Below are 24145 nucleotides of genomic sequence, written 5' to 3' on the forward strand. Positions count from 1 at the left end.
GACCTTAATTTGGAAACCACTGAATTTCTCGAATTGGGTCTTTGCGATTTTGGCGAAACTCTGTTCACCGCAAGGCACTAATGCGCACTATGTGTAGCCGAGAGATTTTCACGAAAAAATGCCGGCAACAGCAGATTTTCGACTCAGACCTCAAAGGGGCGTGGCACTATAACCACGTGACTTTTACTCCGATCGCCAAAACTTTTATGTTATATTGTAGATTGATCTATATGTTATCCATTCTTTGTGTTAGACTTACGATAAAAGTAAAAGTGGGGATACCAGAGAGCTTCAAAGTAGGATGGTACCCCCCCCCCAAAAAACTGGGTCGAGTCACCTTAAGAGGATCTGAAACTGGTCTGTTCTGTGCATATAGATTGAAATTTTTTCCCTCTAATTAATGTTTCGTGTATGTGTTTTACTTTTTGACAGGATTTTATCTGACTTATCTCGATGCAGTTTAGCATCTATTTTCTTCGACCTTTCATCAAGCCGTAAGCTTGATGAGGCGACTAAATACAAGTAACAAAATAAAGATTTTAGTTCCTTTAGTTTGCTTGACTAATGAACGGACTTGAATAACTAAAGCACGTAGTGTAGCTTTATGGTCGGTGAAGGTGATTCCCCGCTTCGTTTTGCGATAGACCAAGCTATTTAGTGTCGTTTGCAAGAAGTTGAATTTTCATTGATAGTGATCTGAAGATCCAAATTGTAGCTCAATTAAAGCTCAGCAACTTAACTATGGAGAATTGCGCTGTCAGTCGGCAGTTAATCTTATTCTTTACGAACTGATACAATCGATTGTTTTTCTTGAGATGAGTGAATCTTTGGACAGGAGCGCGATATCCCGTCGTTCAGTCAGAAAATCTTCGGACTACTGATCATGCAAATAACTTTTCAGAGCCACACAATGATCACACTCGAACCAAAAACTGAAAGGTGAGGCCAATAAATCTCGTCTCGACAATAGTGTAATAACTGCTTGCTTTTGCGATATGCGTAACGCTAAGAACCGAAAGAGCCTCCTCTAGGGCAGAATCAAAATTTTCAAAATCCGGATGAATCAGGATATTAAAAATAGACTGCGCGGAAGGTTCGGAAATTGTATGTTCTTATGTGATCTTGATTGACAGCTAGCAATCGAACATCCGAAACCGCACCAATCAGAGCTCCCGTCTATCCAGTGTACGGCGTTCGCCAAACAAACAGAGGCTGCGTGCAGGCCTATTGTTTCCTCCCCTCCCCTATTTTGACGCGTCAGCCTCTCCCTTAGACTCATTTTCTGAATCGTCCCAAATACTCTCGGTCAGTTTGAACGTCCAAATCGATCGCACTACAAAATACGCCTGCTTTGCAGGCTAACGAACATTTTCACGTGACACAAGCTATACAGACTATCATTTCTTCAGTTGAAGTCGTACTGAAAGCTAGATACACTTGCTTGAACTCTGCGCAAAATTGAAAACGTGAATGATACGGTCTAGCAATATCTTTCAGATTAAATACAGTATCCCCTCCCTCCTAAAACAGATCCTTCAATCCTTTTAAATGTAGTCGTTGATTGTTCATCTCGACAAATCGTTTGCGATCTTTTACACAAGAACGTAACCAATCTAGAATTTTGCAACAAATCCCGAAACGCGTTATTAGTTACGAGACTGAAATATCGTGATCTATCGTGTCAATGACATCTATCAAATCCAGGAGGACAAGTACAACCGACGTTCCCTCCTCTAGTGCAGATGTTATAGACTTGAAGTAGTGCTGTTTCTGTATCTATCACATCCCCTATTAGGTGATTGAAATGTTCAAAAAGATTAATATATAGATTTAGCCAGGGCTAAAAACGAAGCTCCCGTTAAAAAATTCATAATTTAAATCAAACAATAAACTTGTAATCCACAGATCAGGGCACATTCATGTGACTTTTGAGGCAAAGGCTAAGTGATTTTAGAGAAAAATAACGAGTTATTAGTCTTATTTGTTCACCCAAAAACAGCAATCATGTTCGATCACAGTAGATTAGGCCTGGAAAACAAATAGACCTATTCGTGTATTGTATTTTCATTAGCTGTTGCTCCGTTTGAGAGACCACGGATGATTGGATGACCCCGAGATATAATTTCAAGAAACACACGCGCCACGATAGTCCTTGGTGGCAGCCAATTTACACGTTGTATTCCTCTGCCTCTAAGGGAGACCAAAATAAAAAATCAGGCCGGATTTTTTGCGTTCGACAAGTTTACTTTACAAGTAAATCTTGGCGACAAATCTGGTGGCCTGTAAGCCAACCTTTTTAAACATACTTTTTCTCATCACGTCTCAGGTAAACGCAGTACTACGAGGCCCTTTTTTATCATACAGACCTCGGACAAAATTTTGTTCTTTTTTGCCCTATTTAAACCTTGCACTCATTCAATATCCAGGACGATCAAAGCATGCGCTTCCTTTGCACAACAAATTATAGCATTGACCACATTATAAAACGTTTTCATGAAGATAATTCCATAATGCCGGGGGACTTTTCAGTAAGAAAAATCTGGTCCTATGTGATATGCAGGGTAATAATTATGGGCTTTTAGTGAAAACGATAAAAAAATTCCCAAAACCATCTTTTCGGCCAGCCGGACGGGCTCTCACTTTTGACAGGCACCAAATTTGCAGTGCCGATTAAGAGAGTTAACATTGACGCTTCAACATGATAGAGAATTTGTTATGTTTAGGTTTTATTTCCCTTTATTTATAAAACTGTTTATGATTTGTTATGTGTAATCTTTAAAAGCGAGCTATTTACGCCCGGCGTTTTGAGTATTCCAGCATGCGATGTTTATGTTCGACTGGAAACAACCGGTGCAGCGATAAAAATTGCGACAGGGACTACTAACAATCAATAAAATAAATATAATTCGGTGAAACATGTAAAGAGACAATAAGTTTCATTCACGAAGACAAGTATTGAGAGTAAAGTGTCTCTGGAAATCATGAGTCAGGTAAGCATAAGCTTATTTATGTTTTACATTCAAACCAAGTCAAGCGTACCCCCCAAGATTCTATCAGTGAATTGATTATTTGAAAAATGAATCCGTTAGTCGTTCCCGTAACTGGTGTCAAAGTCAAAGTGGCATTTCTGCATGCGTAATGAGCAGTGAATATTTTACGAGAACTTCTCTGTATTTGGTCAGATTGGAAATCTTTGAATGGATTAAGCTTCTTAGAAGACATTTACATCAATTTCAGGAAAATGGAGCTGGTAGAAATTTCATAACTGCCTTGTGTGTGAATTCACGGCTCATTACACATACAAGAATGCAGAGATCAATCTGAAATCTACAACTAGCAACGGATTCAACTTTTGAATAATAAATTCATTAATGGATTCTTGGGGGGTACGCTTGACCTGGTTTGACTGTAAGCCGGCTTCCCGGTGTTTGCTCTTTTTCAAGATGAACTGGAGGCAAGAAAATCGCTCAGAGCTTTCTGTTTACAGCCAAAATCATAACTAAATATTCTTCGGAACCTTCTCTTTGAATTTGCGGTCAAAAAATGTCTAAAGGCTTTTTAAACTTGATACTATTGTAGCTTAGATCATTGCTCGTGTATCAACTTAAGTCCTATAAACCATACGCTCCACTTCAGGAAACCAAAAAAAAAAAAAAATACACATCAAAGACAATAATTGCTCAGGCTTACCAGTGGAGATGTTGCTTCTGAAGGTCATCAAGTGTTCCAGGATCGCTTGAGAGTTTTCAACCCTCTTACCCCTCAAGCAAGGGCAAGTGAGTAAGCTCATTTTTGAAAACGATGTCATCCGAAATCGGATTTCCAATGACTTTGACAAGCGGTGCATTTGTCAACAAAAAGCGCAAAAAACAAACCAGCCATGAATTACAGAACAATCTTGATAGCAGCTGTATTTCATTTTGTATATCAAGTAGAAAAAGACAGTTTAAAACACCACAAGATGACACAAAACTCTGTCAGCTTCAGCTATCAGTAGGCAAGTTTCCAGACGCTGCATAAATTTTCCGCATGAACTCACCTGTCAAATTTTGACCAATCAGAACATAAAAATTGAACGTAGAGCGTGATCAACGCGTGACAGTGAGAAAAGTCAAAAGCGATTGCCTTCCCTGCATGTAAAAGCCGGTTGAATTTTCGCGTCCGAGGTCAGTTCGAAATCAAAATTTTAAAAGTGCGGCTCATGAACACGACTTCTTTCATATGCATTTTAAAAAATGATTTTGAGCCTGCGATCATTTGAAAAGCAGCAACTTTTTAAAAGTGCGGCTCATGAACACGACTTATATACATTTTAAAAAAATTGAACTTGAGCCTGCGATCATTTGAAAAGTAGCAGCTTGTCAGCGGATAACTTCAAAAAAACACTCGAACTCAGTGGGTCAATACCTGAGCCCGCGATACGGTCAGTCGATACTGGTCAGCAGAAACACTATTTTGACAGCCGTCAATTAATCAAAACATGGGTGTACAATATCAGGTTGCAGGCTCCCATACTAGCTAGAAAGTGTGAGATTAAACATTGGTATGCTTTTGGTGCGGACGGACGGATGGTCGGGTGGTTGGTATACGGTCACGTGATTACCGAATTTTCTAGGATGGATAGATTTCCTAAGCTATGGGGCTTCGAATTGAGCCCGTGATCAAATAAAATGTCAGCGAAAAACTTTGTAAACTACGTGACCTCAATGGATAGAAAATGAGCCCGCGATACGGTCAGGTGATGATAGTCAGCGTATACTCTAGTTTGACAGCTGTCAATTAACCTTCATTAGAATGACGAATATTCGAATTAACAGACTACGAGTGTGAGTAAGACATATCCGTCCGGCTTGTAGTGGAAAATGCCAGATCGTGTACCTGAGCGAACCTGAGCCCACGTTATTAGTTTTCTGATAGTGGTCTGTACATGTCCCATTTTGACAGCTGTCAATTGGCCTTAATTTCGCTTGCCAATATAACTTTAAACGACTGTCAGCCGACAAACAGCCCTGCCCGATGTAGTTTCGTTTTTATGTTGAATTGGCAAGTGTGACATATCATATCAGCTTATATGTAGAAGCAAAACGACTGGTCTTCCATCTGAGCCCGCGAGATGGTCATGTGATAATTGTCAGCGAATGTCTGATTTTAACAGCTGTCAATCTAATCGTACTCATACGGATGGCTTACAAAACTGAAAGGCTAGTCAAGTTGTGCAGAATCTATTGTGACATTTGACATCGGCTTACATGAAGTGTGTGTACGGACGGGCGGGCGTACGCTACGTCATAACCAAATTGTCTCGGAAGGATGGTTTACCAAATTTTGTTACCCATGGTGCTCCGCTCTGCGCGCTTCGCGCGCGGGAGCTCTACTATTACTTTCGTTATGACAAACAAGTTGACCGGAATTAAAAAAAAAAAAAAAAACGTTAGACAGGAGGCTTAGGTAGACCTGATGAAACGAAAAAGCCGGCAATAAGCGTAATAACAATCGCGTAAAATACAGCAACGTAGAAAACGGATAAAACTGCCGTACGGTAGAATAAGTAAAATTTAGGTAAGCCTTTCCAGCTAACCTTGACAATCCTGCCTACTCTTCGATCCAAGATGGGTTGTCACAGTTGTTCCTGGGCATGGGACACACGTGCGACTCTCACTTTTGGGCTGAAAAGAGCGCCGGTTGCACAATGAACATGGAACCAGACCATTTGGAGAGAACGAGCCAGAAGGACAGGGGACTTGACAGCGCGAAAAACAAGAAAAAACAGAATATTTAACACTTCATGACTCTCTCTTTCATTAATCTTCTCTTGATGAAAAGAGGAAACAGTTCATTTGATTTCCCTAGATTCTCAATGATTTGGTGATGCCAACCGAAAGATAAGGCTTTACAGCAAGACAACTTTAAGTAGATTCATGGGAAAAACAGCAGTCTGATCACCTTATATTTTTCGGAATGCTGCCATAGCTTATAGAGGAAACTGACAGTTTCATTGTTAGAAGTAATCTGAACTCGAAGTAACTAATGACATCTGGACTGCTGTTTACCGGTATCTTGCTGCTGCAACATATAATTGTTCAAATCAAACTTATTCAAAACTTCTATTGTTTTACCGTCTTATTGTTGCTGCTGTTGAAACGTAAGTACCTCTACACTGCTTAGAGCTGGTGGATCCTTCTTCAGAAGTTGTTGTATCTAGCCTGCATTTTAAACAGAGACTCTGCCCCTCCGTCCCTTGATAGAAGCCTTTTTCACACGGGAAACAAGGCTCCAGTCCGGTTGGTGAATAAGACCCAGCTTTGCAAACAGCTGTCAAAAGGGAAAGAAAAAATGAATTACTCGTCAAGAAGTAGTGACCATGCAGCAGTAGAAGTAGTAATTGTATGTAGCAAATGTATGTATTGAATTTAACTCAAAGAAAATAGATGAGCCACCCAAAAGAGGTCAAGTCACCAGGAATTCTTTGTTAAAAATGTGACAAAACTATTGACTGAATATTCCTCCACAATTTAGGGCGTACGTTTTCAAGGGTTACCGTGGGAATTAACTCGTCAAAAATTATCCTAAGCTAAGTGTAAGCTGCACCTGTTAAAATCAAACCCATCAGAACAGAATGTTAATTTTAGTGCTAATTTTAAAATAACAATAATTTAGCACTAAAAGAGTATAATTGCTCTGAAAATAATCTTTTCCTCTTTCATCGATTACTTTACCCTTGCATTCAATAAATTTAATTTTCTATGTTCCTCATTTATCCTTGACATGTCCTCGGCCTTGGCTAGAGCGCATATATAGTTTTTTGGCCCATTATAACAAAATTACACCATGTAAGATTTCATGGCCAGAATATAATTTCACGCCCGCGCGGTAGAAAAAAAAACAATTCCAACAGTAAACAATGGAAATTTTACAAGAAAATGTGTGATAAGTAAAATAATTTGCAATACAGCATGTCGTGCGATATACCTGGACACTAGGACCCGATAGAGACTTAAAGGTTGAATTATTTAGACCATAGTTTGAACAAACTTAAACTCCTATCTTCAAATCTCGCGCTTCCCAGAATGGAAATAAAGATACCAAAAAAATACCTTCGCCTTCCACATGATTCCAGTGCAAATGGAGCCCTGCCACCTTGATTAACCTCTTTTCTTCAGTAATTAATGTGAATTCCGTTGGGAAACTCTCGGAGGTCCCGTTTAAAGCTTCAAATACAACGTCCTATCTTTCTCTAGTAAGTTTTTTGGTCCACTATAAAAGCATATTCTTCCTTCCCACGTTAAGAGAATTTGGAGTTAATTCTATTTATAAAAAACGCTTCACCTGCATGGCTTAAATCCAAAACCTTCGCTGTACAATATCTCGGCCAAAAATCATCTAAATTGTCTCCAAAACCTCGCGTTCGAAAGATTGTTTCTCATAGTTTTCTTCACCATTTTTCGTTTTAGCAGGATTTTTGATCAGCCGCTTTTATTTGACCATAAACAACCAGGTGTTTGACCACTCGAGCTTTTCAAACATATTATGAGCTCGGGAATCACAGTAAAAACCAGTGGTTAAAACCATTGCGTAACAGCCTGAGTGTAAGTTGCACGAAGTTTGATGTGTGAGACTACTGGACAATAACAGGCTTAGATATGGTTTACAATTTCAAATATCTAACGTCCTCCTAGACCACACCCTATCCTGAGAGGACCACGGAGAGTATATTGGCAATAAGACCTCGACTAGATTAGGTATTCTGCGTCGAGCGCGCAAGGTTCTTCCCAAATCTACTTGTCTAATGCTCTATAATACTATCATAGTCTTGCCATTGTTCGTATACTGTTCGTATGGGACAGTTGTGGGGTTGGGAGCAAATCTTATCTAGATAAGCTAAACAGTCGCGCCGCCTGTATTATTGAAGGTCGATGTATCAGGGCTTACGAGGTAAAGTCGACACTTGGCGCTGGCCAAGCCTACAAGCGCGTAGGGACTACCTGAGGTGCCTCCTAGTCTATAAATGTCTTCATGGAATGGCGCCACTGTACTTACTTTACATGTTGCCCTGATAATTAAATTAATTAGCTAGTCGCTTTAATGTTTTAATGTGTTTGTTCAGTTTGATTTTTGTTAGGTGTTTTCTTGTTTCATTATTTTCTTTTGCGTCGAGGGTCCATCTGTACTTAAGCTATGCTAAATTTGATGTCCATGAATAAATATTTCTTTAAATAATAATAATAATAAAATACTTTGATACATTATTATTGTCTTTGTCTTTTCTGAATCATATTAAAAATAGGTAGTGCTTTTTTAAGCAACAGTAAGTAAGATTATGACGGTTATATCTAACCTAAACAGCCAGACAGGTGATCTGTCCTGGGCTCCTCAGTTGACGTTCTTAGTGGACATGGTACGCATGTTTCTTGTGACTCTTCTTCTTGATATGACCCAACAGGGCAGTCTTCACATGTACCAAGGGTTTTGTTCAGGTATGTTCCCGGTGGGCAGCTTACTAACAATTAAAATCATTCACTCAAACGACTTATGCAAGAGTTAGTAACAATAATATGGCACAGGAAGAAACATATGCCGAAGTTTCTAAGGGAGTGTTTTTAAAGGCATTTACTCAAAATCTTACAAACCTTGGTGCCAAAGAAATATGCACGGACTACACCTTTTACCACTAAAGAAAATAATTTATCTAGAACAAAAGAACAGACGTAAAAAAAAAAAAAACCTTCTGTCAATTTGTTTGTTTGTTTGTTGTTTTTCGTTTGATTTCGTTTTGATTGTTTTTCGTTTGAAACCAGATAAATCGAATAAATTTAGGCAACAACTCTCAAAGCACTTTAATTGGATCTTTGCAAACTTTGTCGAAAAACGAGCATCGTGCGTGGACCTTAAACTGAAAATGTTGTAATATCAATCCGTAATCGAGTTTCTTAACTTATTACTCCTGTATTTTCCTAAATTATTATATGACGTTCATATTTAAGTAACTTACCGCAAAATCCGTCTCTGTAGGCCTGTCCCTCAGCACAGGTTCTTTCAGGTTCTGAAATATTCAGCGACTGCTTATCGGGGATAAGCAGAGTGCCATTGATTTTGAAACTTAAACTTCCCTCCTCAACTGCCTTCCTTATCTCGCTGCTTATATTTTCAGCGATCTTTACGCCGACCAGGCCTGCCTTAATCTTGATTTTGTTGGTTTCATTTATTCCGGTGTTGTTATCGATATGTACTGCAAGAGTGAAAAGAACAAAACGGAAGAATGGGGAATATGGAGGTACTTTTAAACCATGTGATGTTCATTAATATCTACTCAGAGGGCTTTCAGTTATTACAAACTGCAGAACGGGAGAGAGGGGAGGGAAGGGAGGCAGGGGTTCGGCGAAAATGTGGGAAGTAGGTTATTTTGGGAAGTCTTGAAAGACTGGTTATTCAACTCCATTTGGAGTGCCTGTAGGGTTGGATAAATTATAGATGAAGTGCAGGATAGGGTTGCGAAATATTTACGTTTTGCTCCGTAATTAAGAAGAGGTTTTACAGACATATTGCTGCTGACTCTTCCCTCTGCCCCCCCCCCCCCCCCTCCTCCCCCCCTTGCGCTCAGTTTATATGGGCCTAAGTGAAATAAACACCTCCAAATCCGATATAATCTTTAGAGGCTGAAAATTGTTATTCAATAGTCACTTGAACATTATATAGAAACATAGCCTGCGTAGCTGGCGGGATTGTTATGCGCGGGATATTTTCTTGGTGGCGGAACCACGAGGGATTTTCGCGAGCGGCGAAGTCCCGAGGGAAAATCCCTTGCTCCCAAATTTTTCGCGGCTCCGCCGCCCAGACAAACAACAGCACTCCCCCGCTAATTTCACCAGCTACGCAGGCTATCTAGAAACATTGTAATCATCATTTGTAAATCAACATGCCTGACGTCAAAAGTCATTTCTTCACTGTCGCCTTACCATATACAAACAAGAAAAGTATACTGAAGTTAATTAACTTTTTAAGAGGTTAAAATCATATCTCCTTATAACATATTGTATACCAACTCCTACTCGCCCCATGTAAGAGAATCCAAGACAGTCTTGGATTCCGGATTCTACGCCTTGGATTAATTCCGGATTTAGGTATGGTTTCTGGGATTTTTGCCCGTAGAACTTGGATTCCGGATTCCAGTCGTTAGTGGGATGATTCAGGATACCTTGAGCTGCAGTCCGGATTCCGAAGCCTAGGATTCCTCATTATCGCAAGGAAAAAATACCCGGATTCCGAATTCCACCAGCATAATTTTCCGGATTTTGGAATCCGGATTCCCCTACGTGGGGAGATCCTGTACATGCTAATTGCTAGGGGATTTAGCCCGTGCACATACATTTAACTAGACTGGACTTTGTCTAGGTAATGTGGTGGCAAGTGTGCCTGTAACTTAAAAGTATAAAGCCTTCGTGACGAGTCATAGGAGCACACAAACTATGCAACACGTACATCTATGAATTGAACAAAATCAAAAGCAACAACTATACTTACCAACCATATAAAAACTGATTGATGTTTGGAGAATCAGCCGAGTTTGTTGAGTTCTACCACGGCCTAAGGCGTCGTGTAATCAAAGAAACAAGACGTAGTTATACGTGAGTTTTCGATCATTACACAGTATGGGGATGCGAATTTCGAAATGGGCTTAAGATGTCGTTTTCCTTTTTGCTTTGTAGATTAAAATATTCCCCAAAGTTCTTCTTATTCACGATTTCGTGAATATGGCACCAACTTCTATGACCATTCCGCGTTTAGTTATAAAAGTGTTATACGATTTTATGATTCCGCTGAGAAGAGGCGTTTTTGATTGGTTTTTGTTTAATATTCCCCCATGTCCAGAGGAGTCGTTTAAAGATACAGTTGACGATCAGAATATAAAAGTACAATAAAAGGCTAGCCCCCTTCGTTACTATTAAAGGTTTTACCCCTTCCCCGAATATACATGTAAAAATACATGTACAATTGTGACCCTGAAGCAACTTACCAGAAGATCGTTTTTTTCTGTTAACAACAGCTGGCACCCGAGCGCATGTGACTTTCACGTTTTCAGCCGTGCATCTATTGCCGAAATCGGGATCTTGGCAACTCTGCCAAAATCTGGACCCGTTTATCATCTGAATAAAATTATGCTTTATTTGCCTTTGCGCCTGCGATGTTGTGCAGTCTCCATTGTAGTAATGCAGATCTGTTGCCATTCTGACTTGATTGGGTCCATATACCTCTGAAAAAAGTTTAATGTTAATGAAAGGTTAGAGATTGATGTGGGGGCTAAACCGGCATATAACTGGCCCCACTGGCTGTAGCATAAAAAATATTATTATATATCCTGCACGAGGCTACTGGGAGGGCGAGATATGGAGAAAAGTTGGCCTGGCTAGGTGTGTGACCTTACCGTCGAAAAAGAGAAAAATTCAATTATGGTTCTCTGTGGTTTGGGCTTGCGTAGCTAATTTGTTGAAGTCTCTAACTTCGTCTAGCGCCAGCGGGCAGGGGTATTTTGTAGAACGCAGAATACAGAACGGCATTGTTCTCAGAGGGTTAGAAAACAATGCTAAATTTTTGTCTCGCCTGATTTGCATATTGAGAACAATGCCATTCTGCGTTCTGCAAAATACCTCTGCCGAGCACCAGCGAGAATATCTTCGTGACCGAAAATACGCCATGTTATGGAAGTTATGTCTAGATGTTGGAAATAAAGAGCATATTATTTTGTGTTACTGTGGTGGCCTTGTCAGGAGCGGCTTTGATATAAATAATCATCAGCAGCATCATCATAAAACATCCTCAAGTCTAACAATAAACTATTATTATTGTTGTTTTCGTTGTTGTTGTTTTCGATGATGATACTATTATTGGGTTTACTTATACTCCGAACATCCATTTCAAGTTTATTACAAAGTGCGATAAGTGTTATTACAAAGTGCGATGGTCTGTTGTTAAAAAGTGCGACAGAACAACGTAACTATAACTGAATTCAAAATTAGTTTTGTCTCTGTTTTTGTTGTTTGTTTTTCTTTAAAGGTTCGTGAAACGGTCTTAGGGAAGGCGAGAAAGAAGTCGTTAACGTTTTAACATGCATTACGCCCCGTGCAAACGGAGGCAGCATTGTTGGATGTTACATATTGCGTCCGTTTGTACACCCTGCTGCATGTTGTTGCGTGTTGTTGGGAATTGTTTGAAACCGGTCAAACTTTTTTTTTTTTTAATAATAATAATACAACTCTTCTTATGACCATAATTACATTTACATGGAGGGAAAATAAAAACAACGTACAAGAGAGAAAGGCAAAATACGATGTTACAGCATTTACAACTAATTAAGCCTTAAAAAGTTTTACAAATTTTACTACTAACTGCAAAATTGCAAAATAAAACACGATACAACAAAAACATAGAGCCTTTCCTACTAACTAAACGGTGCTTTGCATGTGCATTTGTTTCTCCATCACTTTTAACTTTTGGAACTTTCGGATTTAGTTAATATCAGCAAGTTTATTTGTCCGAGGGGCAAAGTTTAAGAGGGCTCCAATTGTTTTTGAAAGAAGATATATTGTTATTATTACAGGCAGTCTCTTTTTCAATTTCCATGGAGTTCATAACGGTTTGTATATAAACCTGTAGCATAGGGTTGCAATTATTTAAGTTACATGTGTAAATATATCGTTTGGCGATATGGAAAAGGTGATGTAGTAATAAATCGGAAATATTATCAATTAGTCCAAGACAAGACGGTTTGTTTGAGGTGTTTTTTTGAGTAATCCATTGATAAATGTCTTTTCAGAATTTTTAAGTGTACTTGCAATACCAGAATAAGTGGACAAGGGTTTCAGTGAATTCCCCGCATAAAAATCAGGATTCTGCTTGTTTTAGGCCGATTTTAAGGTGGTTCGATACAGTTTTTCAGGGCCAATACCTCCAAAGTTTGAGCATAAACTACGTCGCCATAAACAAAGTTTTGGAAAAATTGACACCACATATGTATTAGATAAAGATGAAAATTTCTTATGATCATCGTTGCAACGGCATCGGAGTTGTCATAGCAACGAAATGGCACTTTTACCTATTTTACTTGCAGCAGTATATCTCGGCACTGGGAACTGTTCTTCGAAAATCATTCACGAGAACTTTTTCCTCCAATAGCAGCCTCGATGTTCGTGAAGTTTAAGCGAAATCTGTAAGAGCGTTATCGAGATATTTTGGGATAAAGATTTTGTGGTTAAAAATACGGTAAAAATGGACAATCTTGGTGTTCGGCTGTTGTCTGTAGAAAACGAAGCGCTTTTGACATGCAATTTCACCTCATAGTAGTTTCAATCTTTTTAAAAACGTGTGTGAAAGATCAAGGAGATAGCTCCAGCCGATTGTTAGAAAGAAGGATTTGATTAGTGTGTATCGAAGCGTTCTTGTTAGCGGTTTTGTGAACATTTTGGTCTACTTTAACAAATTAGCGAATAATTTTTAAACCGCTCGATAGATTTTTTTAAAAATTTAAGATTCTTGAGATTAACCTTCCTTTTATATGACCGTTTAGTTTCAAGATTATTGATATATTGTAAGGCAGTAAAATAAGGGCTAGCAATATCGATCATCTTTAGCCCTCCTTTACTGTAATCGTTGATCATTTCTGTTCTTTTTATTTTGTCCCCTTTATTGTCCCAAAGAAAATCATATAATAGAGCGTTAACTTCCTTTATGACCCCTTTCGATGTTGGAAGGGATGACAAAACATAAACAATCTGAGACACAGCTAGAGACTTTAAGTGTGAGTCTTCTGGCCGACCAGCCCCCGAGGATTTTTTTAATATTTTCAATTTTGTCAGTGAAATTATGGTCAATATTGGCTGGCCTCGATGTCGAGAACCAAACTCCTAAGGCGTAGACCTTTCCCTCTGCCCAAAAGATAGGTTTACTCGAAGTAATAACAGCATTTATTTAGTATTCTTGTGTGAACCTATCCAGGGGGTTTCAGTTTTTCCATAGTTTGCTTTTAAACCTGTTACATTTGCAAATATGTCAAGTACGTATAATGTTCTCGAAATAGAGCGTTCTGAGCCATCTAAGATCATTCTTGTGTCATCTGCATATTGGGACAGTTTGCATTCTGAGTAACCCAATTTGATACCGCGAATTTCTGTATCCCTTCTTAGTGCGTTACCCAGGATTTCAGCACCTACGATAAATAAATAGGGAGACAGTGGGCACACCTGTCTTACTCCATGATGTAAAGAAAAGAAGTCGGATGCCCATCCATCGTTAAGGACACAGCTACTTATGTACGTATACAATAGTTTAACCCAGCTTACCAAGGATGTTTCAAAGTTAAAGTGTCTTAGTGTTTTCTCTATAAAAGACCACTTTATACTGTCGAAGGTTTTTTCAAAATCTACAAATAACAAAAGGCCCGGGATTTGTTCTATATTCGTGTGGTTGATAATACTCTCAATAAGTCTGATATTTTCTTCTATAAATCTGTTTTTCAAAAAACCGGTTTGATCATTATTTATTATGTTCGGCAAAGATTTCTGTATGCGGTTTGCTATTAATTTAGTTGCGATATTGTAGTGGCAATTGGGAAGAGTTATACCCGGTTCGTTTGTTTGTTTGTTTTGTTTCTTTTTTTTTTTGGTAAGAGGGTAATAAGACCTCTTCTTTGAGAAATTGATAAACAACGTTTTTCATATGCACCATTTAGTGCATTAAGTAAGTAGCCTTCAATGTCTTCCCAGAAAAGCTTATAAAATTCGGCTGGAAAGCCATCAGTCCCAGGAGTTTTGTCTGAAGCCATAGTTTTTAGACTATTTAGGCATTCCTCTTTTGTTAAGGGCCCTTCGCATTCTTCCTGCCCGTGTTGGTCGAGCTTTAAGGTAGATTATTCTTAGAAGAAAAAAAAGTCATGAACAGGGATATCAGGCGCGCGTGATGCATATAAGTTTTAAGATTTTGCCGGTCAAACGTTTAGCTACGTGCAAATGGACGCAATAACTCCTAATCGGTTGGGAATTGTTGGCCAACAATGTTGCGTCTGTTTGCACGGGGCTTTATACGCAATTAGTATGATAGGCCACTTTCGATATATTACAAAATCAGCATGATAGCGAGACTTAGACGACACAAAGTTTTTTAAAAGAGTGTTGAGACAGATTTTAAAATTGTTTCAAACTCTGCTAGGCAAATGTTATGAAATTTTATATGGCAAGAAGTATTTTTGATAGAAACGGCATTCCATAACGAAGCTCGTTGGTATACGATGCTACCTAGTCACCACATCAATCATCATCTATTGTTTTAATGTTATATTTCATACCCTTATTTGTAACGACCTTTCAATTTATTTTCATTTTTCTTTTAGCCCCTGAAGATGGTTTGTCTTTCAAACCCAAATATTGGGAAAATTTGTTAAAAAATATATGTATATATCTTTTTTTGTTTTATTGCTTTGTTTACTTGTTCATTGCCTTGCCGTCAGATCAGTTTGCCGTTTTATATAAGTGCTGTATATAGCCGTTGCCTTTAGGTCTCGTGTAACAGACTTAGTGTTGGCTATTCACGTCATATTCCATTTGGCTTATCCTGATTCAATAAAACTTACTTGAACAGTCCGGCCAGCGCGTTCGTGGAAACCATTTTCCTGCTCCTCCACAGACCCATAATGCAAATGGTGGCAGACGTTGACTAAAATCCCATTGGTCGTTACAGAATGGACTGCACATTCGTCCAAAAGACCAGTCGTCACAGGCCTTTGCTCCATTTTTGGGAGGAGATAGGTATGGGCACTCTTTAGCTAAGCAGAAAATAAATGAAAATTATTCCACATTTCAAACAAGCTTTTTGGAACGTCGTAAATTGCGCCATGTATAGCTTATATTGGTACTCAAATTGGATCTCTACTCCTTATTCAATTAAAACGCTCAAGCGTGAGCGATCGTCTTTTTGCCCCCCCCCCTCCCCCCCCCCCAAAAAAAAAAAAGAAAAAGAAAAAAGAAAGAAAGAAAATAAAAGGAAAAGGATTTACTACTAAATTTGTTGCAGTCAAAAGACGTTCCCCGTCTTGTAAAGCTGTTTCTCACATTCTTTTAGTCTCGCTTCCTAATCGTTATCTGCTCATTTATTTATTTATTTATTTTTTTATGTTAGTTTATTATATTGTTTATTTATAAAAACTATAGTAATGTCGTTGCTGTTGTTTAACTCCATCTGCTAGAACCTTGTAATGTAAAATAATATGTCTTTCCTCTCCAGGTCTCGATTAGTTCTTAGGATATTTTCCGGTGGGATCGGAAAATAGTGTAGTTATTTATACTGGTTGAATTTCAATAAAATTATTGTTGTTGTTATCCACTTCTACACACGATTGATACTAGAGACTGTAATAGTGCCGAAAAAATCAAGCTTTTGCTTTTAAGCAAAAAGGTGCAGAGTCACGCACCACTTACGTTTAAGCTTGAGAACGAACTGACACAGAGCAGGATCATTATTTGGATTACTATCGTGGGCTGTGCAGTGCACTTTCCAGGTTCCCCAGTAAAACGCAGTTCCACTTTGGTGACTACATTTAACTTTTAAAGGACTATTACTGTTGTCTCGGAACTGTGGATTAGGCCATGTAATTATTGATTTCCTCGTAGTTACAGTTATATCTTGGTCAGGAGGGCAGTACGTGACCACGGGACCTTCATTGTCTGTAAAAAAAGGAGAAAGAAAACAGAAAAACACATCGAAAACTGCAGCGACAGTGTTATCGACATAAAAATATTTGAGAACCTTAAAAGCTAACTAAAATGAATCACTTTTTCGATATTCCGTCGACACCTGGACAGCTGGTGTTAATCCTTTAATTATCTGCCGTCTTTTGAGACCGACACTCGGAGCCGGTCCTGACAGCGCCCATCTCAGAGAGCGTTGGATGTATACATGGTAGATTATAATTGTTCGATGACAAAATATATTTTTGTCGTGGTTTCTGTATAAACATGGGGTTTGCCTTGGGCCGTTAAAGAAGAATCTGCTGGTTGGGCTGAGTGTAGACACAAAAGCCAATTCGGCATCGCAAGCCTAGTACGTTTTTGTTTGTTTGTTTGTTTTTTCCTGTCGGCCGCCGCCACTTTCCTCTCTCCTTCGCAGAGTCTCCAAGGTGATTTTTGGTATGAGAGAATCTGGTGAAAAAGTACAGGGGTTTCAAAAGTTCGTTCCGACTTTTTCTTTGCTTTAATTTTATTGATTACTTAAACTATTTGAATAACTGAAATTTATCTCAAGTAGTTTAAGGCCACATATAAAGAGCTCTTCGTCCTTAACATTTTTGAAGTATAAATATTGTGTTAATAAGTCACGTGATACGTCACGTGGCCATTTTGATAAAAATCTTAAATAATTGAAACTGGTGGCGGGTTTAAGAAAAGAAATCGAGCGATAACATTTTTCTCATTCATATTAAATATCTCTAACACTTCACGTTTGGAATGGCCGTCCATTTGCATTTCAATACAAAAATATGAGGGAAAACAAAGCCTTTAACAACACTATGAAGCACACCACTTGAACCTCAGCAAAGTAGACCTTATTGATCTTCTAAAAGCAGCGACCAAAAAGACCAACTGTTTCAGTTCGATTGGCAACTGTACGAACAGGTCGACGAAGTCGCCATGGGCTCACCACTTGGGCCACTGCTCGCCAACGTTTTCACAGGATCCGTTGAAGAAACTCTTGAGCGTGAAGGCAGAATGCCTTCATTCTACAAGAGATACGTTGATGATAAGTTAACCATTTTGCCGGACACAACATCAACGGCTTCTTTTTTTCGGGTCCTGAACAACCGCCACTCTTCAGCAGATTTTACTATGGAAACGGTCAACAATGGCGTGCATTCTTTATCCGGAATGCAACTCTTGAACAGAGCGCCACAAATCGAGACCAACGTTTATGTCAAACCTACCAACACGGGTCTTTTGCTCCACTACCACAGCCACGTTGATAATATGCTATAAACGTGGGCTGTTGAAAACCATGCTTGATCGTGCGTATCGCTTATCGTCTTGCTGGTCGTATTTTTCTGATGAATGTGACAGACTGAGAGGAATCTTCTTCCGGATTAAATATCCCCAACGTCTTATCATTAGTACCATCAGAGATTTTGTTGCTTTAAAGACAGACGACCAGCCACCGAAACCTTCCCCGCTGATAGCACTCCCGTTCGTGTAGTCCTGCCCTTTAAAAACCAAGCTTCAGCGGATTTAGTTCGTAAACAGCTTACAGAACTAAGCCAGAAGATTCACACAGGCGTTCAACCAGTTTTCGTTGGCAACAAGATTCAGGAGGTCCCTAAAGTTCATGAGAAAAAACCGCCTACCGTAAACCAACAGTGTGTAGTTTACCAATTTCAATGTGACTTGCGGGATGCAAGTTATGTAGGTTATACACTGAGGCACTTAGTAACCAGAGCGTGGGCGAACAAAAAAATATGTTTTCCTCCACTGGCAAACATTATGAGGATAAGCACTCTACTGTCCTGAAAGATCTTGACAAACAGTTCTCTGTCCTGAAGAAGTGCAATAACAAGTTCAATTGTTTAGTGCACGAAATGTTGCTACTTAGGGAACTAATCATCATCCAAAAATTCCTTTTTGTCAGTTATGGGGGAAAACATGATTCTAAATACCCTAATTTAACCTTGAATTATTTAACACTTTAATTTTAAACTTCGCGTACATTCAAAGCAAACGAAGGAAGTTAGGAACGTTTATCTTCAATGAGAAAAGCCAATTTTGTTATCCAAACAAAGTAAATTAGCCACCAATACGCCAATTTCCTTCATTTTCAATTTTTGGTCATGTGACCATAAGTAAATGTTAAGGCGCAAGAAGACCTCAAGATTTACTTTTGGGAAATTTTCATTTCGTTATTGGATTCCTAGCTAGAGATATTGTCATTCAATCATAATAATGCTCCGAACACAACTTTGACCCAGGCGTTAAACCCCTCGACATTAGCAACCAGGATAGCCTCTTTTATTTTTTTCTGGCATTTTCTAAGCGGCGGAGATGGAATGCGCGAGCTCCTTAAGCGTGTGTAGTCACATTTTTGCAGGCGAATCGTAGTCACCTTTTCAGTTCGTCCAGTATTTTGGGGGTTTCATCTTTGTATAGTGTCTCGCCAACGATACCCTATCTCCAGATGTTCTCTAAAAGGTTCAGATCAGGTGTGTTTGTCGGCCAATTAGTTATCCTTTGATACAAAGTTTGGCAAATTATTCTGATACCATGTCAGAGCCGCTTTTTAGTGTGTGCCGCTTCTTTCGCTGGAAGGCTTTCCACCCTTTGTCGAGGCTTTCAATGGGATTAACCGTCAGCCATCAAACGGCTTAAAAGTTAACGTCAACTGTTAAAAAAGTTTATTTTTTACCGTCAACCGTCAAAGATGTAGATTAATGGGACACAGTCAGCTATGGGACCGCGATGACCTGGACACTACTTTTGCCAGTTTGAAAAGCGTTTATCTCAACCCGAAATCAAATGTGCGCGCCGGATACATCTAGAAATCCGCTTCACTCTTGGCTAGTGTCTTATTCGATCCTCTATATTTCACTGAAAACCTCTTTTTGAGCAAGATTTGACTCATCCCAGTACTTTATTTTATCATATTTGTTAAAAGCAGTATCCAAAGGAACATGAACAGGAGAGGTGAGAAACGCGTAGGCGCCGGACAGAAGAAATCGCCTATGTTTACCAAAATAACAAGAGAAGTGAATCAATAACATTACCGAGCAAATAATCGTTATATATTTTTGGAAAATCGATGGAAAAGGTTACATATATTTGAGAACTCAAGCATTCTCGACCTTGAACCTTCGACAATGATTCGTGCCATTTCCAACCTCTACTGATGTTTGAATACGAAAGTATTTGTCGATGTCTGGCTTTCCCTGGACAAATCCATCGGTGAATTCTCAATGGCATATAAAAAAAATTAGTGCCCTGGTATGTATGGCTTAGGGTCTATAATCACGATTTCGGCTTGTAACTAGTTCACCTCTACAAGCTTTGTTTAGAGTATTCCGGATACGCTTGTCGCTTTCTGTTTCACGCGCGTCTTGTGATATGCAAACCAGCCAGGAAATGGTATAATGCGCATGTGCGTCAGCTGACTGTGTCCCTTTACCTGTCAAAAAATTTTCAGGTATTTGAAATCTTACTGTTTGAGCTGTTCTTCACGGGATTTTGGCTCCTGGAGAATCTCTAACCTAGATAAACCAGTTCCCATGTTCTCGAAAACACCCTGTCTAGACATATTACTGGCATGACTAGCCTATATCTGAAATTTTAAAAGACCAAGCGGACAGCTTCAATAACACAACAGTTAATATTAATTTACACAGTAGAAAACATTCATTTAAACTCTTTAGCCTGCGTGACAGGCGTTCGAAAGGGAAGAAAGGCGAATTTGGGCGCAAGACCGCGCCCAAGGGAAAAGGAAGGAGGGGAACGCCTGCAAGGCCCGCCATCGTTTTTGCCATCCCGCCTACTAATTATGTATGCAAAAATAACGCAACTGTGAATGTCTAGCTGTCCAAATCCAATACGTCTGACTGCGATGCACGTATTCTAGTCGTATTTCTCGCTTTTCTTTTGTCTTCCTAAAAAGAAGGAGGTTAAGATCAAATGCGGTCGTCCGTTGAAGGAAGAAAGTTACAACGACGATGAGAGCCGAGTTTGTAGTGTAAAATCCAGCATAAAACTATTCAAGCCGTCGCTGAAGGGATCGGGCTGGAAAACTATGAAGAGGTGTAGCGGCTCTTCGCAACTTGCATGCAGTTTTTGTCCGAGAAAAATTAAAACACTTTGCTAACTCTTTGAATTTCCATCGGGACAAATTGGATCCAGCGGAGCATACAAAAGAACGCTGGTAGGGGGGAAAGAAGAGCTGAACTTCAAAGATCTGAAAGAAGGTTGCAATTAGCTATTAAAGTAAGTTCCTGGCCGATTTATAACCAGCAAGTGGAATTACTCAAACCAAAAATCGCTAAGGATTATAGATCGCTTCGTCTTCAACAATCTGGTCGTGGATAATGCTGGTCAAACAGCAGATAACAAGCACACAGGCAGCATGATTTTTCTTTTCTTTCTTCTACTGAGTATAACAAGTTGAAGCCTTTGGGAGACGAGACTTCTCAAAACTATTCAGTAAAACACATCTCCCGACACGTCTTTTCCTTCACATGGGTGTTTAACGGCTTTTTTCTATCCTCCTTTCAAGCGAAAATTGTTGCCTCGAGTTTCAAATTCTAACGATAAATTCCCGAACAGAAATCTTTTCGCTCTTTACTCGCGATAACAACATAATTAATGATTATTGAAAGATCGATTAAGTTACTCAAATGGCGTGATGTTAATTTCAACCAGTCGTATTAAGGTGTTTTAATACCTTAATACCTTAAAAGGATGTCATTGACATGTTTCGAAGACTGACCAATCAGGATTTTAACATTCATCTGGTGGATGTTTATAACGTAAACACACAATAGCGTCCTTGCAGGCGTTCCCCTCCCTCCTTCCTCGCGCGCCCCTCGCGCTTCTCTCGCGCCGAAAATCCTCTTTCCCTTCCCTTTCGAACGCCTGCCACGCAGGCTAAAACTCTTAGACTAAATTTCCACTTAATAACCGTCATTCGTCAAAAGTTCTAAAAATTTAACCGTCAATCGTCAAAACAGAAAACAAACAAACAAACAAACAAACAACAACAACATCAACAAAAAACTCCCCTCAACCGTCAAAGCTTCAACCCCATTGTTGGTCACATACCGTATCACCATACCGCAGGATTCGAAACTTTCATATTGTGTAGTTGAAGTATTTTAGCTACGTTTCTTGTTAAATTACCACGCCCTATGTTTAGCTTTCTCGACTACATTTCTTGCACCGTTTATCGGCCGTCCACTCTATGGTTTGTCTTCTGAAGACTTTCTTTTTTTACCACATGTGCACCTATCGTTCGGTCTTCTTGTACAATTTGGCAATGTCTTTGATTGAATGGCCTGATGACCGTAAAATAGCTGCCTGAGCTCTAGCACAAACAATGTCAACATTCATTTCCGTGAAAGAGCAGTGGACATAAAAGAAAACGGAAATAAATACGAGAATAGAAAACCTATAAAATGGGCAGCAAAAATGTGGCGGAAATAAGCACGCGCGCGTGGACATGACATCATCATCATCGTATCTTTATTTGAATTTGGATTTTAGAGTAGCATTTCTGCTATCATATCCGAAAGAGAAATAATCGAAATAAAATGAAATAGAAATAGAAACAGTGCAATTAAAATTAAAGACACCAATCACACACACACACACACACACATATATATATATATATATATATATATATATACAACTATTTTTTTAAAAGTTAACTGCTTCATACACCGTTTGAAAGTATTCAGATCCGGAGAGCTTCTTGTTTCATCGGCAGAGAGTTCCAGGTGGAAATAGCTAGGCATTGAAAAGTATTCAGTCCAAAAGTATTCGTGGCCACCTTCGGCACAATGAGCTTTTTAACCCGAGATTATTCTTACTAATACGAACCTGAAAGAAAGAATTTAAATAGAAAGGTGCCATATTGACCAAACACTTGTAAACGAGCGTGAGCATATCCTGGATTCTTGCGTCTCTTGAGGAAACAAAACCTAATTCATTAAGCAGGGAAGAATAAATAATACTAATCGCAGTCTTTGTTTGTTAAGTAGTTCCAGTTTGTCACTATTGTGTACTCCACAAAAATTCCACGCGGCGCTGCAGTATTGAAAAACAAACGGAAGTATGAAAGCTTTGTATACCCGTGCTCTGACATTCTTAGAAGCAAGGTTTTTAAAACGTCTCATCACTTGAAGTTGATTATTTACTTTGCTACATATATTGGTTATGTGCCTCTCAAAACTAAGCAATGAATCAATATTAATTCCTAATAAATCAATATTATCCCGTCTCTCAATTATAATACCATCAATAACAAAAGTGAAATCTAAATTTGTCAACCGATTCAAAACTCATTGATCTGGATTCGTCAACATTCCATCATTCCTAAACCAATCAACAGCAACACACAATTCACTATTTAACAGGTGATACAATTTGGAACAAAAAATCAAAAACATTAATAATTTCTTCAAATTTTAGATTAAAATTGCCTTGAATGATTGTTCAGATAAATTTCTTAACTGAATCAGCTTAAATTTACCTAAGGAGCACTTAGATGCTGTATAAAAATGCAATTTTCAAGCGGAACGAACTTTTGAAACACCCTGTAAGTGTAGGTGTGGATCTTTCGTTTTCGTGTCTGCAAATGTTCACTTCACCCAGCAGAAATCCAAAACATTCAATACCACCTCCGCAGAAGAGAGAGAGAGAGAGGCTGCTTCCCACGTTTGCTAACGTCAGTATTCATTACACTCAGGAGCACGGGTTGAGGCAGAGAGGCACCAAAGATTGTAAGAGAAAAATGCATACTGATCTCTTTCTACCTACCTTCTAGTAGAACCTTAAAAGAACAATTTCTTGCGTTACCACGAGCATCCTTTGCAGTATATAAAATGACAGTGTCCTTGTGAAAAGTGTAAGGTGGAGTGACTCCTGCTGGTGATACTGTGATCTTTGGATCCTCGTTACTGTTGTCCTGGGCGGCAGGAATTTTCCAGTTTGCTGTTGCCGTTGAGTTAAAGTTAAGACTTGCACGGATGTCCGACGGACAGCTCAAGAATACCGGAGGGATAACATCTGCAGTTAATACGTATACATTAACATAATCATACTACATATCGTTAGGCTCACCAACAGTCAATTGCTGCCTTTGCAGGCTTTGGCTCTTGCTGAGTATTAGTTAAAATCAGACACAACTCCTTCCCCCCTCCCCATCAGAAAAGAAACCCTCCGCTCAACTGGTATGATAGAATACAAAAACCAACAAACAAGCAAAATAAATAAATAAAAAACTTTCATGGGAACTATATATGACAGACCGAAGGAGGGGTGGCCAGTGGTGTATATCCACCACTGGTAACCGACACTGAAGTAATTAACTGTTTTTGTACTAAAACAGTGAGATAATTGAGTACAAAATTATGTTTTTAAAC

The 24145-nt window shown here is 39.0% G+C and overlaps 1 protein-coding gene and 1 pseudogene across 1 annotated transcript in view; one reads left to right on the forward strand and one right to left on the reverse strand.

The window, feature by feature from the left end:
* The window catches only part of LOC140922317 (uncharacterized), a 108119-nt gene that overhangs the window by 23189 nt on the left and 60785 nt on the right, over window positions 1-24145 (reverse strand). Inside the window, exons 17-25 of the mRNA XM_073372311.1 lie at window positions 23541-23789; window positions 16461-16706; window positions 15617-15808; window positions 11012-11248; window positions 10519-10581; window positions 8990-9226; window positions 8336-8497; window positions 6151-6312; window positions 5579-5740 (exon numbers count right to left, since the gene is read on the reverse strand). Coding sequence (XP_073228412.1) covers window positions 5579-5740; window positions 6151-6312; window positions 8336-8497; window positions 8990-9226; window positions 10519-10581; window positions 11012-11248; window positions 15617-15808; window positions 16461-16706; window positions 23541-23789 — 1710 coding nt within the window. The remainder of the gene's footprint in view (window positions 1-5578; window positions 5741-6150; window positions 6313-8335; window positions 8498-8989; window positions 9227-10518; window positions 10582-11011; window positions 11249-15616; window positions 15809-16460; window positions 16707-23540; window positions 23790-24145) is intronic.
* LOC140923463 (uncharacterized) lies at window positions 17670-18715 on the forward strand (annotated as a pseudogene).

Source organism: Porites lutea, chromosome 13 (assembly GCF_958299795.1).
Source record: "Porites lutea chromosome 13, jaPorLute2.1, whole genome shotgun sequence".
In the NCBI taxonomy this organism is placed as follows: Eukaryota; Metazoa; Cnidaria; class Anthozoa; order Scleractinia; family Poritidae; genus Porites; species Porites lutea.